General features: G+C 34.1%; 1 protein-coding gene across 7 annotated transcripts in view; it reads right to left on the bottom strand.

Moving 5' to 3' along the window:
- The window catches only part of NUP98 (nucleoporin 98 and 96 precursor), a 108,222-nt gene that overhangs the window by 47,401 nt on the left and 46,207 nt on the right, over positions 1-14,614 (bottom strand). For 5 of the 7 annotated variants that reach the window (XM_037522856.1, XM_037522858.1, XM_037522859.1 and 2 more), the window contains 3 exons: positions 13,777-13,917; positions 7,001-7,134; positions 4,587-4,774 (listed from right to left, as the gene is read on the bottom strand). In XM_037522856.1, coding sequence (XP_037378753.1) covers positions 4,587-4,774; positions 7,001-7,134; positions 13,777-13,917 — 463 coding nt within the window. The remainder of the gene's footprint in view (positions 1-4,586; positions 4,775-7,000; positions 7,135-13,776; positions 13,918-14,614) is intronic. The other 2 variants (XM_037522861.1, XM_037522860.2) reach the window with 1 other exon arrangement.

Here is a 14,614-nt window from a genome sequence, read left to right as displayed (position 1 = left end):
AGTAAGAATTTATGACCGTACATCTATCTTCACCAGTACCCAAGCATATAATGGGGAAAAAAAGGCCTATCTTACCCAGATTCTTTCAGAAAATCAACAGGAAATGCCAATTTGTTTATGAGGTCAGCTTGACTTTATGCCAAAGCTATGTAGGGAAATTATAAGAAACATCTAGACCAACCTAGGTCACAAACACAAGGCAAAATTCCTGCACAAAATTTTACATGGTGAATCCTACAAACAAGGAAGTTACCAAAAACTATCAAGGCTTATGGAAAGGCCTTAGCCAAACTAAAAAGGTGCCTGCTGATCAAAGATAGGATAATTTGATCATCATATGCACTAAAACAGCAACTAATTTAGGGATTAACTGCTTCACATGAAGAACATAAAACTAGGACCTCCCCTGATGGCGCAGCGGTTGAGTGCTGGGCTGCGAGGCTGCCCAAAGCCTCTGCAGTGCCGGTTCCTTCGCCGGTCACTGGCGAGGGTCCCACCAAAAAAAAAAACAAAAAAAAAACATAAAACTAGAAGATAAGAAACTAAACATGAAACATAAAAACAGCGTTACGCAAAAGAAAAGAGGATTGGGGGCCTCCCTGGTGGTGCAAGGGGTTAAGACGCAACCTATGAAGCTAACTGCAGCCACTGCAATACGAGTTCGATACCTGGCCAGGGAGCAAGCCACATGGTGTAGCAGACCTCTCCTGACTCGCCTGCTGCTCCCCTTAGCAATGTATTTCAAGCAATCTGCCTGTTCTGTTCCCCACTCTGTCTCTGGTGAATCCTCTCATCCCTCCAACCCCACACCTCTGGCCTGTACCCCAGCTCTTGTATGCATAAAAATAAAAATAAAATCAATCTTTAAAAAAAAAAAAAAAAAGGGAAAGCGGATTGAGATGAGAAATACCAAGCGGTAGTAACGCATATTTACTTTTTTTGGTGACATATAGTAACTAGACTTATTGTGATTACCATGTCACAATGTATACAAAGTCAAAAAAAAAAAAAAAAAGTGAGAAATGTCAGTGAGACAAAAACAAAAAACAGACAGGAGAAGCCAAAGGATGGAAAAACACAACAAACCTAATTTCACAACTGCATACTAGAACATCATTCAGTCAACTGAGTCATGTCTGAAACAAACATTGAGGAATAAAATAAAGGTAATTCATTGGGGAAAAAAATGTACATTTGAAACCAGAAACATCAAAATATTCCACCTGCTTGACAGATCTTTCTACCCCTCTTAAAATCTAATGGCACAATCTCAGGGAAGCTTTCCTTATTCTGTTATATTCTCTCCTCTAGTGGTAATCTCTGCTTCTCTTTTATGCCGCTTGTCCCATTTGTGATTACTGTCAAAATTTTTTCTCCCGAAGAGTGTGAATTCAAAGACACAGAACTGTGTCCTGTTCACAGCCTCATTGTATCCATTATAGTTAGTACTTTGTAATTCCTTGATAAATATTTGCTGAATGAATAAGTACAGGTATCAGAGAATATTTCCAAATTTTGTCATTCAGTAGAAAGAAAATTATTGGCTTGCTCTACAGAAATTTCTTCTGGCTAGTATGAAAAAAAGACATGGGGTAAGGTTCTTAAACTTGTCAATTTACCAAATTCATCATTCAAGCAAACAAAGTGCTACTCTAGTGCTGGCCATGGTTATAAAGTCATTCATGAATCTTTTACCATCTGTGGTATTATGTAGAATAGCAAAATGTGAATCTTCCCACATACATCTTCGCTGTTTGTATATCATACTTGCAAAATCTAAGGAGATCTGGTGAAACTGTCCTGAGAATTGTTGATCGGTGATTGTACTGGTGAACCTAAACTCTTTATCTACTATGTATCAAACAATTTGCTAAATGTTGGTTACATGAACCTAAATAATACAGTCTCTGCACTCAATCCAATGATATTCTAAGAAATGCATAAGGATCTGACATCTTTTCTGAAGCAGGAAACCACCATATTTTTAAAAAAGTAGAAATTTTTTTACTTAATAGTCATAGACAAAGAATTGCAATAGATCACTTTTTCTCCAGAGCTTGAAAAAACCTTTTTATTCTTACTGTTAACAAAGTCTGTGTGTATGTGTTTAACTATAAATCTAGAACAATAACCCTAAATGAAATGCCCTGAAATCACAACTACAGATGCTAATTATTGTTCAATAATTTTTTAACAGAAATTTCTTTGGGTTCACCCCACCCCCAACCACACACACATATAAACACACTAGGATATATTTGTTCCAATGCACAAATTAAGCATAATTTTCTGTGTTAACCAGTACTACTTCTACATACTTTCTTATATTTTTTCCTGTGTAATTATTTTATTATTGGCTCAATAGCTATATGGAAATTTAAAAATATAGATTATTCTTAATCAGTAACATTTTGAGTTAATAAGAAAAAGTGTCTCCTCAAAATAATCTAAGCACTAACTATTCATAAATGAAACAGAAAAAAAACATGCACATGTAAAACTATATGTATGGTCACCCTTTTCACTGTATCACAGGATAGCAATACCGGGTCACCTGTGGTAGTGATGGCGCTGTTATAAGTACCACTTTGTACACTGGATCACACTGAATCTATGCCACAACCCAAGAACAGTGTATCAGAAATATGAGCTGATCTTTTTCCAGTATATTGGAAACCCATTTATCTTTAGATGTCTGGATGGGATACTCATTGATAGAAAAGACAAAGGAATTCCAACAATTGTGTACAGGTCTTACAATAGGATCAACTTGGTCCTTTAAAAATGAGTGATAGGAGGTGGCTAACGTCAGGAATTCGTAATCTACTGGGATTACATCAAACTAAAAAGCTTCTGTACAGCAAGAGACATTAGCAAAATAAAGAGACACCCTACTGATTGGAAGAAAATTTTTGCACTCCATAAACTGATAAGGGACTGATCACAAAGATCAACAAAGAACTCACATGACTCAACAACAACAACAACAAGAAGCAAGCAATCCAATCAAAAAATGGGCAGAAGAACTAAAATGACACTTCTCCAAGGAGGAAATGCAAATGGCCAACAGGTGTATGAAAAATGTTTAACATTCCTTATAATCAGGGAAATGTAAATCAAAACCACGACAACATGCCACCGCACACCAGTGAGAATGGCACAGATTAAAAAACATGAAACAACAAATGTTGGCGAGGATGTGGAGAAAAAGGAACTCTCCTACACTGCTGGTGGGAGTGCAAACTGGTCCAACCACTATGGAAAGTTGTGTGTAAGTTCCTCAAACTACTACAAATGGAGTTTCCATTTGACCCAGCCAATTCCACTTCTAGCAATCTACCCAAATGACACAAAAACATTAATTCAAAAGGATACCTGCATCCCTATATTTATTGCAGCACTATATATATTAGGTAAAATATGGAAACCACCCAAATGCGCAAAATAGATGACTGGATCAAGAAGATGTAGTATATATACACAATGGAATACTATTCAGCAATCAAAAAAGATAACTCATGTCATTCGTAGCAACATGGATGGAGCTGGAAGGGATTATGCTCAGTGAAAAAAGTCAGAAGAAAAAAGAAAAATATTGGATAGTTTCACTTATAGGAGGAATATATGGGAACTAAATAAGGGATCAGGGGAAAAAAATAACAACAAAATAAAACAGAATTAGCAGGCAACTATAAATCAGTGACATTCTGCAGGGGAGGGGAAAGGAGAAGGATCAAACAGTGAAGGGAAGAGCACAAGGGAATCTGGCCATGATGCACAGCTGAATTGGTGATGGGAAATGGGGACTATACCTGAGAGGAGAAAGCAAACACTGTACAAAAATGAAGAATGACGTAAAATATATAATTAATTATAATAAACTAAAAAAAAAAAGAAAAGAAATTAGGTTTGCTACACAGCTCAAGTTAATTGTAAATGTTTTTGTTACCCATGTCTCTGAATTCCACCTGTAGAATAAATATTTTGAAACACTAGAGCGGGAATTTGTTTTTTTTTTTTTAACTCTTAGAATTTTTTATTTTATTTTTTTTAAGATTTATTTTTATTTATACAAGCACTGGGTACAGTCAGAAGCGCGGGAGGGTGAGAGAATTCACCAGAGCCAGAGCGGGGAGCAGAGCAGGCAGAGGGTCCGAAGAACACTGCTGAGGGGAGCAGCGGGCGGCAGGAGAGGTCTGCGCGCCATGTGGGACCCTCCTCTGGTTGCTGGCGAGCAGCTGGGGATTGAACCGGCACTGCAGAGGCTGCGGGCAGCCTCGCAACCCAGCGCTCAACCGCTGCGCCAGCGGGGAGGCCCGAATTTGTTGTTTTTATTGATTATATATTTGTTTCAAGTCTACGATAAAAGATGTTTGCTTCATTAAAATTTCAAACTTGTAAAGCAATTCCAATTTTAATTGGTTTTCATTTAAATACAAGCTTATTAAATGAAAACCTACTTCAGAACTTATTAAAACACAAAAAACAAAACAAAAGCCTACAACTGTTTAACAACTGAAGGTGTAAACATTTTTTTTTATATTTAGCTTATATTAATATTTTACATTTAACAAAAATAAACTCACTTGGGCATGAATGCTCCATTGGCTAATGATGGTTCATCATCATCCAGTCCATCAAAGAGTTGTGACTTGGCTGTGCCTGTGGTTTGCAAAGCCTTTGGTCGAACTCTGGTGGCAGGGCGAGGTGTCAGTTTATAATGAGTAGGTGTAGTAAGAGCCTTCTGGGCTGCTGGATTTGTTGGTTTCAATCTCTGAAAAACGAAAGCATCAAGAAAAGGAAAGTTCTAGTTTAATAAAAAGTATGGTTTGGGCTAAAAATGAGAAGCCCAGCATTAAATCTCATCTGTGTCATTTACCTGCTAGAAACTTCTCGAAGTCTCAGTTCTCATGAAATACCAGAATGTCAAAACCCAAGTTTATATTTGTAAATTCTAATGGAACTGCCTTTATTTCTCTGTAATTTTTATTCATTTCAACTGATTTGTCTGACTTATTTTAAAATATAATTAAGATATTGCATTTGAAATGCTTTATATATCGAAATGTACTAACAACATAGTGTTAATATACCTCATGCAAGTTCTCTTTATCTTACAAAAGATAGTTTGTTTTCTAAAACAAAGATGACATGTCATTTTAAGAAAGTATAGTTTCAAAAAAAATTCTAAACAATACAAATTACTTTTCAATTAAATAAAAAATCATGCATCAAGAAAAAGTGATGCAGCCATGAAATGCTATTTTACTTCAACTGTGATCCATGCCACTCTGAACAACTGGATACATGAGTTTGCATTTCTCAATCATTTAGAAAGCACTGATAATTACCATGGAATAAAAATAAAATTACTTTCCCTGATTTTGGAAGAAATTGCAATTTAATGGAGGCAGCATACAACTAAATTAATTAAGGCTTCAGATTGATTTTGAAGGTATTTTACTATGTTTCTATGCCATCTTCTGTTTTCTTAAACAGTATAAACGGGATTATATAACTGCTATTAACAACAACAGTGATTGTTGTCAGAGACATCACAATTTATTCTTCTCTTCACAGTGCAGACTGTCTACACCTTTGTAACAATGAACTTCCCCAGATCCTTTCACGAATCTTTCACAAGTCTGTGCCTTTGCTTGGAATGTCCAGACATAGAACAAACAACTTCTACATAGTAGGGAAAAAATTGAATGTTATCTCTTCTAAAAAGTATTATCAAATTCACCAAAAAGCTATGCTTTCCTTTATCATAATTTTAAAATTCATATAACAAAGTATATCATTTTAATGCAAACAATTCAGTGGATTTTAGTATATTTACAAGGTTGTGTAACCATTACTAATTCCAAACTTGTCCTTTACTCCAAAAAGAAATTTCTGTACCTCCCAATTTCCCCCCCTTTTCTTTGGCAAACATGACTCTCCTTTCTGTCTCCATGGATTTACCTATTCTTGGCATTATATGATTCCATAAGTAGAATCATGTGGCCTATTGTGCCTAGTTTCTTTTACTCAGCACAATGTTTCATTTATGTTGGACCATGTTCCAGTACTTCATTATTTCTTATTGCTGAATGATAGTTCATTGTATAGACAATATTTTGTTAGCCCATTCATCATCTGATTGGCTCTTTTTTTCTGTTATTGTATATACTAAATTGAGTCAGAATAAATTTAAACACAGGTCTGATCTTACTCATTACATAGCAAGCTTTAAGAGAGTAAGTTCTTGTTTGTTTTCATTTTGTATTCTCAGTGCTGAACAGTGACTAGGCAAATATTTAGGAACCTAAAATTATGCTGTATGACTAACAGAATTTTCATCCAATCACAACTTATATTTTATACAGCACTTTAAATTTACATTTTGCCTCTCACGATATCTAGTTACAGGATTAATTTAAGAACCAGCTGAAACATAAATGAATTAACATAAATGCCTGAATAATAATTTCTATACAACTTACTTGTAATCTCGCATGCAGTTTAATTCAATTTTCAACATTGAATAGTACTAATTTTTATAGATGACAAAAACATATTCCGAGAGGCAAGCATACCTAATATTTTATAGTACATGGCAAAACAAGGAGTAAACATCAAAAACTGTACTTTTAATGCCATACCAGTGAGCAAAAGCCCTTTCTTTGATCATGACTGCATAAGAGATTAAGATAACGATATGTAGAAATCAAGAGAAAAGATTTTGATTTTGCCACTTGACAACACGATGATTTTAGGGAAATTAGTGAGTCTTAGTTTGCTTAACTGAGTATGAAAATATCTGCCTTATTTCAGGACAAATGGAAAGTATTAGCACTCATCTCCAGTCCAGTGCTCGTTTCATTCTTTGTCATGCAGCCTGCCAGATATACCGAAAATAATTTATCCCTAGGCTGTGTATGTAAGAAATTATGCTCTGCACATTTAATTTCTCCTGCTCTGAAAATAAATTTTACAGAAGCATTCTTAAATTTACCTCTTCTTTCTTCTTAGGGTCTGACATGGGATTCCGGAAGAGAGGAGAATCTCCAAAAGGCGAGTATGTTAGACTATTGAGGTGCTGTTGGAGAACAGCCTGCTGGGCAGCGGAAGCATTTGGATCTGTCAAAGCTTTATAAAAAAAGGGGGAGGGGGAAGGGAAATGTCAATCCAAGGATCTAGTGCATTCACAGCAAGAGAACTCAACACCCTTTTTGGAGATGTGGTCTTCTAAGTGCTTAGACACACTCGATGGCATTAATGATGGGGAGTAGGGGAGCAAACTGTGAGGAAAATGAATAATCAATAATGGGTCAAAAATATGAAGAGGCATTTCATAAGAGACACATAACACATAAAATTTTACTTAGGTGTTCACTGTCACTAATAATTGAAGACAAAACAATCCAAGAAATATTTTACACCTACTTCATTATCTAGCAGTGGCCCACTTGTATACAAAGAGTTAATCTTTACCTTCTAGACATGTTACAAATTGGTTTAGTCTGCCTAAAAGAAACAATGACAGTGCAAAGCACAAATAATGCTTTTATATTTTTTAACTTATTTTAAACACAGAAATTTAACCTATGAAGTTTTGGAACAAAGAAATGTTTGAAAGTGTTCACTGAACATTATCTGTAAAAAGGCAAGTCTTGAAACAAATGTTACTCAACACTGACTTAACAGATGTAAAAATCATTGATACATCAACATGGTGGGCTAAGTAGTTATTAAAAGTGATGACAATGCTTTTCATAGAGGAAACAAGAAAATATCTGATTATAAGTAAAAATTTCAGAGTAAAATATACTATGTGTACTAAGAATATAGAGAAGACAGCATACAAAAAATGAAAATGGCTGTTAAAATGTTAAAATTATTTACGTTTAACAGTCATATTTAAGAAAAATCCAAAGAAAAGAAGATCACTCAATTAGTACAACTTTCTTTCAAAGTGTTAAGAACAAATTGTCTGTCACAGGGAATTCAGGGGACAAGAAAAAATGATCTACAATTTTACAGAGTAAAAAGAAAACCCCCCACAACTATCTGCACTGTACCTTGACTGATGAAACCTCTTTGTAAGATAAATTATTTCCAAAACTACTGACTAAAAAAATCAAGTTACACAATAATTTTAAATATAAAAAATACATTTTCCCTTTGTACATGTTTAAAAGAAGGCAGAAAGCCACAATATAAAAGAGTGGCATAAACAAAACATTTTGGAAAATTTAAGATTCACAAGAGGGGGTAAAAAGAGCAGAAGCAGAAACCAACAATAAACCCAGAAAAGACAGCTAATGTTAAATTACCACCTTAGTCAAATTAAGTTTTCTTAAAATCAGATGGTATATTGATATTTAAGGAAAGAGTGCAAATTTGCAAAGGATTGTAAAACTCAGATGTTAAGTTGAAACACATACATAGTAAATTGTGTATAGTCACAAAGTTCATAATTTGCATATAGAATTTGCATATAGAAAAGTATCCACTGACATAGAATTTATCTATATGTAGATTTGCATATAGAAACTTTGCATATAGAAAAGTATCTACTGACACACGGTGTCACATGACAAAAGCATAGCATCATCCAGAGGAATGTTCAAGGAGAAATAAGAAAATATGGATTTTTTCCTAGTTTTTGTTTTGATGCCATATCTGAGAAATAATTGGGTAACTGAGTCACAAAGATTTACTCCCATACCATGTCCATAATTTATTTCTGAATACTAATTTTGTATCCAATGACCTTGTTAAATAAATTTTAATCATGATATATTTTCCTTTTGATCTTCTATGTACATTACCACAGCATCTGCAAAGAATGACATTTTCAAATTTATTTTTTCCAATCTTTAAATTTTTTAAACTATTTATTTATGCATATAAGAACTGGGGTACAGGTCAGAGGTGCGGAGGTGAGAGGATCCACCAGAGACAGAGTGGGGAACAGAACAGGCAGAATGACTGAAATACACTGCTGAGGGGAGCAGTGGGTGAGTCAGGAGAGGTCTGCTGTGCCATGTGGGTAGCTCCCTGGCTGGCTGGGGATCGAACTCATGCTGCAGAGGCTGGGATTGCTTCATAGGTTGTGTCTTAACCCCTTGCACCACCAGGGAGGCCTTAAATCTTTTCTTATTTTTTGTTTTCTGCCCAGTATAATAGTGAATAGAAATAGTGATAGGGGATATCAATTTCTGATTTCTAATCTATACAGACCAATCTTTCAATATTTATTTTAAGTTTGATACAAGAATATACATTCTATTACTATTTTTTTTAAGATTAAGTTCCATTCTATTATGTTTGTTCTTTATCATGAGTTCTGTCAAATAATTTTTCTGCATCTACTGTATGATCATATACTTATTCTCCTTTCATTAGTCAATGTGGCAAATTACATTCATTTTTGATGTTAACGCAAGCTTAGATTCTTGAGATAAATAAATCTGCTCGTAACTTTTTTAATATTGCATAATTCAATTTGCTAATACTTTGTCCTAGATTTTGCAACAGTGTTCACGACATAGTTGTAGCTTTTCTTTCTTGAATTATCTTTTTTGAGATGTGGTATGAAGGTTATACGAAACTTTAAAAATGAACCAGGGAAGATACGCTCCTTAACTAATCTTTGTAAGATTTTGCATACATTGCAACTTTTTTTGACTGAATATATAGTATAAAATCATTTCAGACACATCTTTGTTTGAAGTTTATGGGAATTTTTTTTTAATTACTGAATTTATTTTTTTAATACTCATCCATTTACTTATTTTTTTCTTGAATTAATTTTTCTTAGAAACTATCCATTTCATCTAAAAATTTAAATTTATTGGCATAAAGTCTCTTGTTATTTTCTCCTACTATCTTTTAATACCTGCAACACTAATAAGTTAAATCCTCTTGATATTCTAATATTGGATGACTGAGTCTCTTCATTTTATCTTGATCAATCATACCAGGGGTGAGATTTTCATCTCAATTGTATTAATCTTTTTTAAAAAAAAAAATCAACTTCTGGCTATGCTGATCTTCTGTAGGCATGTTTCTTCTCTGGTTTAATTTCTATTTTTAACTTTGTGCTTTCTAGCCTTTTATTCTCTTTGGGCATAATTCTAATATTCACTGGTCAGTCTGCTACTTGACAGGCATTAAAAAACACTAATCTGCACCAGTTGATGCCACCACTGAACAAGGACTGGTCACTCAACTGGGCTTTCTCAAAAAAATTAAAAATTTCTTTAACCAATCTGAATATAATTAGGAAAGTGTGTGGATATTTTTATTTTCATATGATTAAGTATCAAATCTTTATTTTTTAAAAAAAGATTTACTTATTTATGCATACAAGAGCTACAGTATAGGCCAGAGGTGTGGGGGGTGAGAAAATTCACCAGAGACAGAGTGGGGAACAGAATAGGCAGATTGACTGAAATACACTGCAATGGGGAGCAGCGGGTGAGACAGGAGAGGTCTGCTGCATCATGTGGGTCACCTCCCTGGCTGGGGATAGAACTCGTGCTGCAGTGGCTGCGGACAGCTTCATAGTGCTGACACTTAACCCCCTGCGCCACCAGGAAGGCACCAACTATCAAATCTTTATATTAACTACATTAGTTAAAAATACAGAAAAGAGAGCTGATATGTACAAAATAAGACAACAAGCAAGCATAAGCACTAGTTAGGCAACCACTAGTATATATTTAATTCTGGTCATAATAACTGAAAAACTACATAATGACCAAATAATTAAAGGGCTAGTAAAAACTATAAAAATCAAATATTTTGAGAATAGAAGAAACTGATGGCAATTTATCTGGAAGAAAGACAATAAGATTACCACAAAGAAATTATAACAGACTGATTTTGTTTAGCTTTAAGAAATGGAAGTGGAGGTAGGTTTCACTTTTCAAAACCACCTGAACAAATCAATGAACTGAACTGAACAATAGGAAACCACCTTAACTGAGCTTTAGAAAACAACTAAGGGATTTCCAAAAGAAGGGTAGACTCATAAGAAAAGACCTGCCAAGTAATATTCTCTGGTGCAAAGATGTACATTTTAAAAGTCAACATCACTACTTAGAAATGGGCAGTAACACTAATGGACAAATGTTAAAAATTTTGGATTAAGAACTTTTCCCTGGCATTAAAAAAAAGATGAATTACTAAAAACCACTCAAAGAACTGGTTACAGCACTTATGCTACTTCCTTCTATTGAAAACAACCAAAAATAAGGAAAAGAAACGAACATATCATTTTTAATAATAAAGCTGATTCTAATGTTCACATAGAGCTCAATCAGAATTCTCTCTCCAAGACCTTACTTAATTGGGGGATGTAGTTTAAGGGTAGAACATTTGACTAAAAAGACATTAATTAAATTCTACGGTCAAATATAAAATATATTTATATATGGGAAGATAACGAACAGACGAGAAAACAACGAATTTCTAGGGGAAAATGGACAGAATGATGATAAAGCAGAACAAACTACAACTTAGAGTATACTGAAAGCACAGCATATCTATCTGTCCTGGAAATTCCAGAAAGGTTAGGGATTCAAGAATACCAATTTTGAAGATTTGACACTGAAAATAAAAGAAGCATCAATACAAAGAACACTTGCAAGACAGCTAAACTGTCATCCTCCTCAGATAGGCTAAAATATAGGCCAAGTATGTCTCTGATGGAATAAAGTTAATGTATGGAAAGAACAAGGGCAATCAGCACCATCATAGAGCTACGAATATGGCATTCTATCATTTAGAAATTGCTGGTTCCTGGATTATTTACCTTAAAGTGAAACCTATGGTATATCAGTTCTACTCTATATACATAGCTTGCCATTGGCAAATCAAGATAATTTATTATTTCCTTTTTAAATATGAATGGAAAGAACTGCCAAGCATTAATGAACAAAATCAAAATCAAAATAACCCTGAAAACTTAAGAAACAGACAAGCCTTAATAAAATAAAAGCAAATTAACAAATTCAAAGTTTAAAAAAAAAAAAAACTTCTGTAAAAATTAGATGTTTGGGGGGAAAAGGAACTTTTTCCTTTTACAAGTTGTAAAATTGAAAAAGATGATTTAGAAGACAACCAAAATTTTCCAAGAAGGTAGAAATACAGTTTAAAATTATAAGTATTAATTTAGAAAAGGTCTAAGCAAATCACTGAAATTTTAGGAGAAAGGCTATCTTAAATGCTTATAGGAGGAAGCAGAACAACTCTCAAGAATCAGAAAAGCTAAATTGCACTTCTAATCTATAATGGTTAATACAAGAAGAAATACTACCCAAGTTCAGAGGTGAACTATTTTTCTCAGGATTCCATAACACCAAAGAGTGAGGAACAAGTGAAGACATTTTCAGGCTTTAAGTAGTCAAAATGTTTACCTTTCATATACACTACTTGATATAGGGAAAACTCTGTATCTAGGACTTAGCACTTCCCACTAAATAGATGAAGGAAATATTCCAGTGTACTGTTGAAGGCCTAAGGAATAATCAGCTCATAAATGCAGGGGACATATTTGGGTAAAATAGTTCTGATACCATCCTTAAGAATTTGTACTAGTTTAGAAAGGCAGAAAGAGCTGATAATTTAAGGGAAAAAAAGAACTAGAAATTCAGGAAAAAAGGAAAAGCTATGGGAGAATGATATACTTGGGTAGGTAGCAGTATTTTCACAGAAATAGAATGCTGTGTGTATTTACAGCTTTTCAATTATTTAACACAGCAAAAACAATTCTTAGATCCTGTGAAAAAAATAGTGGTAGGGGTAGGAAGGAAACAGGGCCTTGGAACTGGAGCTTTAGTGGAAGATGAGTAAGGTATGTGCATATATCGAGGTGTGAAGTCATACTTCCAAAATTATGGAGGTGATTGGCAAATCAAAAAAATTTTTGAGAAAAATATTCTTAGCCAGAGAAAAGAGACAGTAATAATTACAAGACAGAACATGTTATCAACTTTATTGACATAAAAACATAGATAGCAAAAGGAATGAGAGAAAGAATAGGTTAAGGAAGAGCACTAATACGTCTACCTGACAAAGCAGACAAATATCATCTCCTGGTTGACAAAATAATAAAGTACAGTTTCCATTTGTGAAAGTTATGAGGTATAAGGACTGTGATACTATAGGAGATTTATTTTAATGGTACAGAGATTATTTCAGTTTCTCTATGTCAAATAATAGTTTTTCATTTCCAATACAATATTCTTCAAAAAATATTTAAGTTAAAAAGCTAATTTTAAGTTAGAAATAATAATTAAGGTGGCAGGTATATATTACTAAAACTGGGAAGGAGTATTCAAATGAATAAAGTATGAAAAACACTTCAAAAAATTAAACATAGGATATTTAGGAAACAGTTAATACTGGGAGAAGTGAATAAAGAATTTAGAGATGATAACTGCTAAATTCTCCTCTATCACTAAGAAGTTAATTTATATAAATCTACTGAGGCAAAACACATCAGTATATAAGCACATCATTTAGAAATATAAACTTAATTATGTATCAAATGAATTAAAAACTCTAACAGAAGTAGTCTCTTTGGGGGAGTGGGTTTGGGAGTGGGGAAGCAGGGAAAGCCACAATCTGTTAAAAGCCCTTTGCACTACATGACTGTTCAATGGTGTTCATGTATGTACTGCTTTGAGAGGGGTGGGATAAGGATGGGGTAGAAAATCTGGTCACAAGTATTAGCAAGAAATAAACTGAGTAAAGCCTTCTAAAGTGACTGACACTTACCTACTGGGGCCTGGGGGGCCCCAAAGCCCAAATTGGCTGTTGTGGTATTAAATCCAGGGACCCCAAAGGTTCCTGTACCAAGAGTCCCTCCGATCTTAGGTTGGCTGTTCCCAAATAAAGATGCCTGTCCAGTACCAAGAGCTATGGAGACAAGAGGAAAGAAAAAAGTGCTACAGAAGATCCTTTGAATGTTGTGCCAGAGGTCAGTTACTTAAAAATAAAATACAATTGGAAACTTTATAATAACCACTTATTTCAACAAAAGAATTAATACAGCAAATGCTAACTATATGCCAGGTACTGAGCTGAGTATATCATAGATGTCACAGGCGAAATATTTAACCTGATTGTACTTCAGTTTCCACTCTATGATATGGATAATACATAATTTAGATATTCATCTTAAAATTAAAATGAAAAAACATATATTGAAGCTTTTAGAAGAGATCTAGTAGACACTAAGAGTCATTAAATATTCGCTAGTAACATCTTGTTTAATCTTCATAAGGCCAGAAGTAGAATTTTGTCCACATTTTACAGTTAAGAAAACTGAGGGTTTAGCAAATGGCTCAGTATCACAAGTGCTATAAATAGTGAAAATGGGTACACACCTCAGTGCATCTAACAATATAACCTGGGCTCTTAATTACAACTCTAAAGTAAAACAAATTTTAAAATAATTAAACATAAAATATTTATAAATCAAAATACTCTGAGAGCTCCTGCACACCTATGACTATGCAGGTCCCTCTCTTTTTCTCCTTTTCCAAATAAACCTGTCCTTTAAAATGTAAAAACCAACCAACCAAACAAACAAAAACCACCAAAGTATTCCAAT

Source organism: Talpa occidentalis, unplaced genomic scaffold (genome assembly GCF_014898055.3).
Source record: "Talpa occidentalis isolate TD23 unplaced genomic scaffold, MPIMG_talOcc4v2.1 talOcc4.3, whole genome shotgun sequence".
In the NCBI taxonomy this organism is placed as follows: domain Eukaryota; kingdom Metazoa; phylum Chordata; class Mammalia; order Eulipotyphla; family Talpidae; genus Talpa; species Talpa occidentalis.
This window is presented reverse-complemented; position numbering and strand designations above follow the sequence as displayed.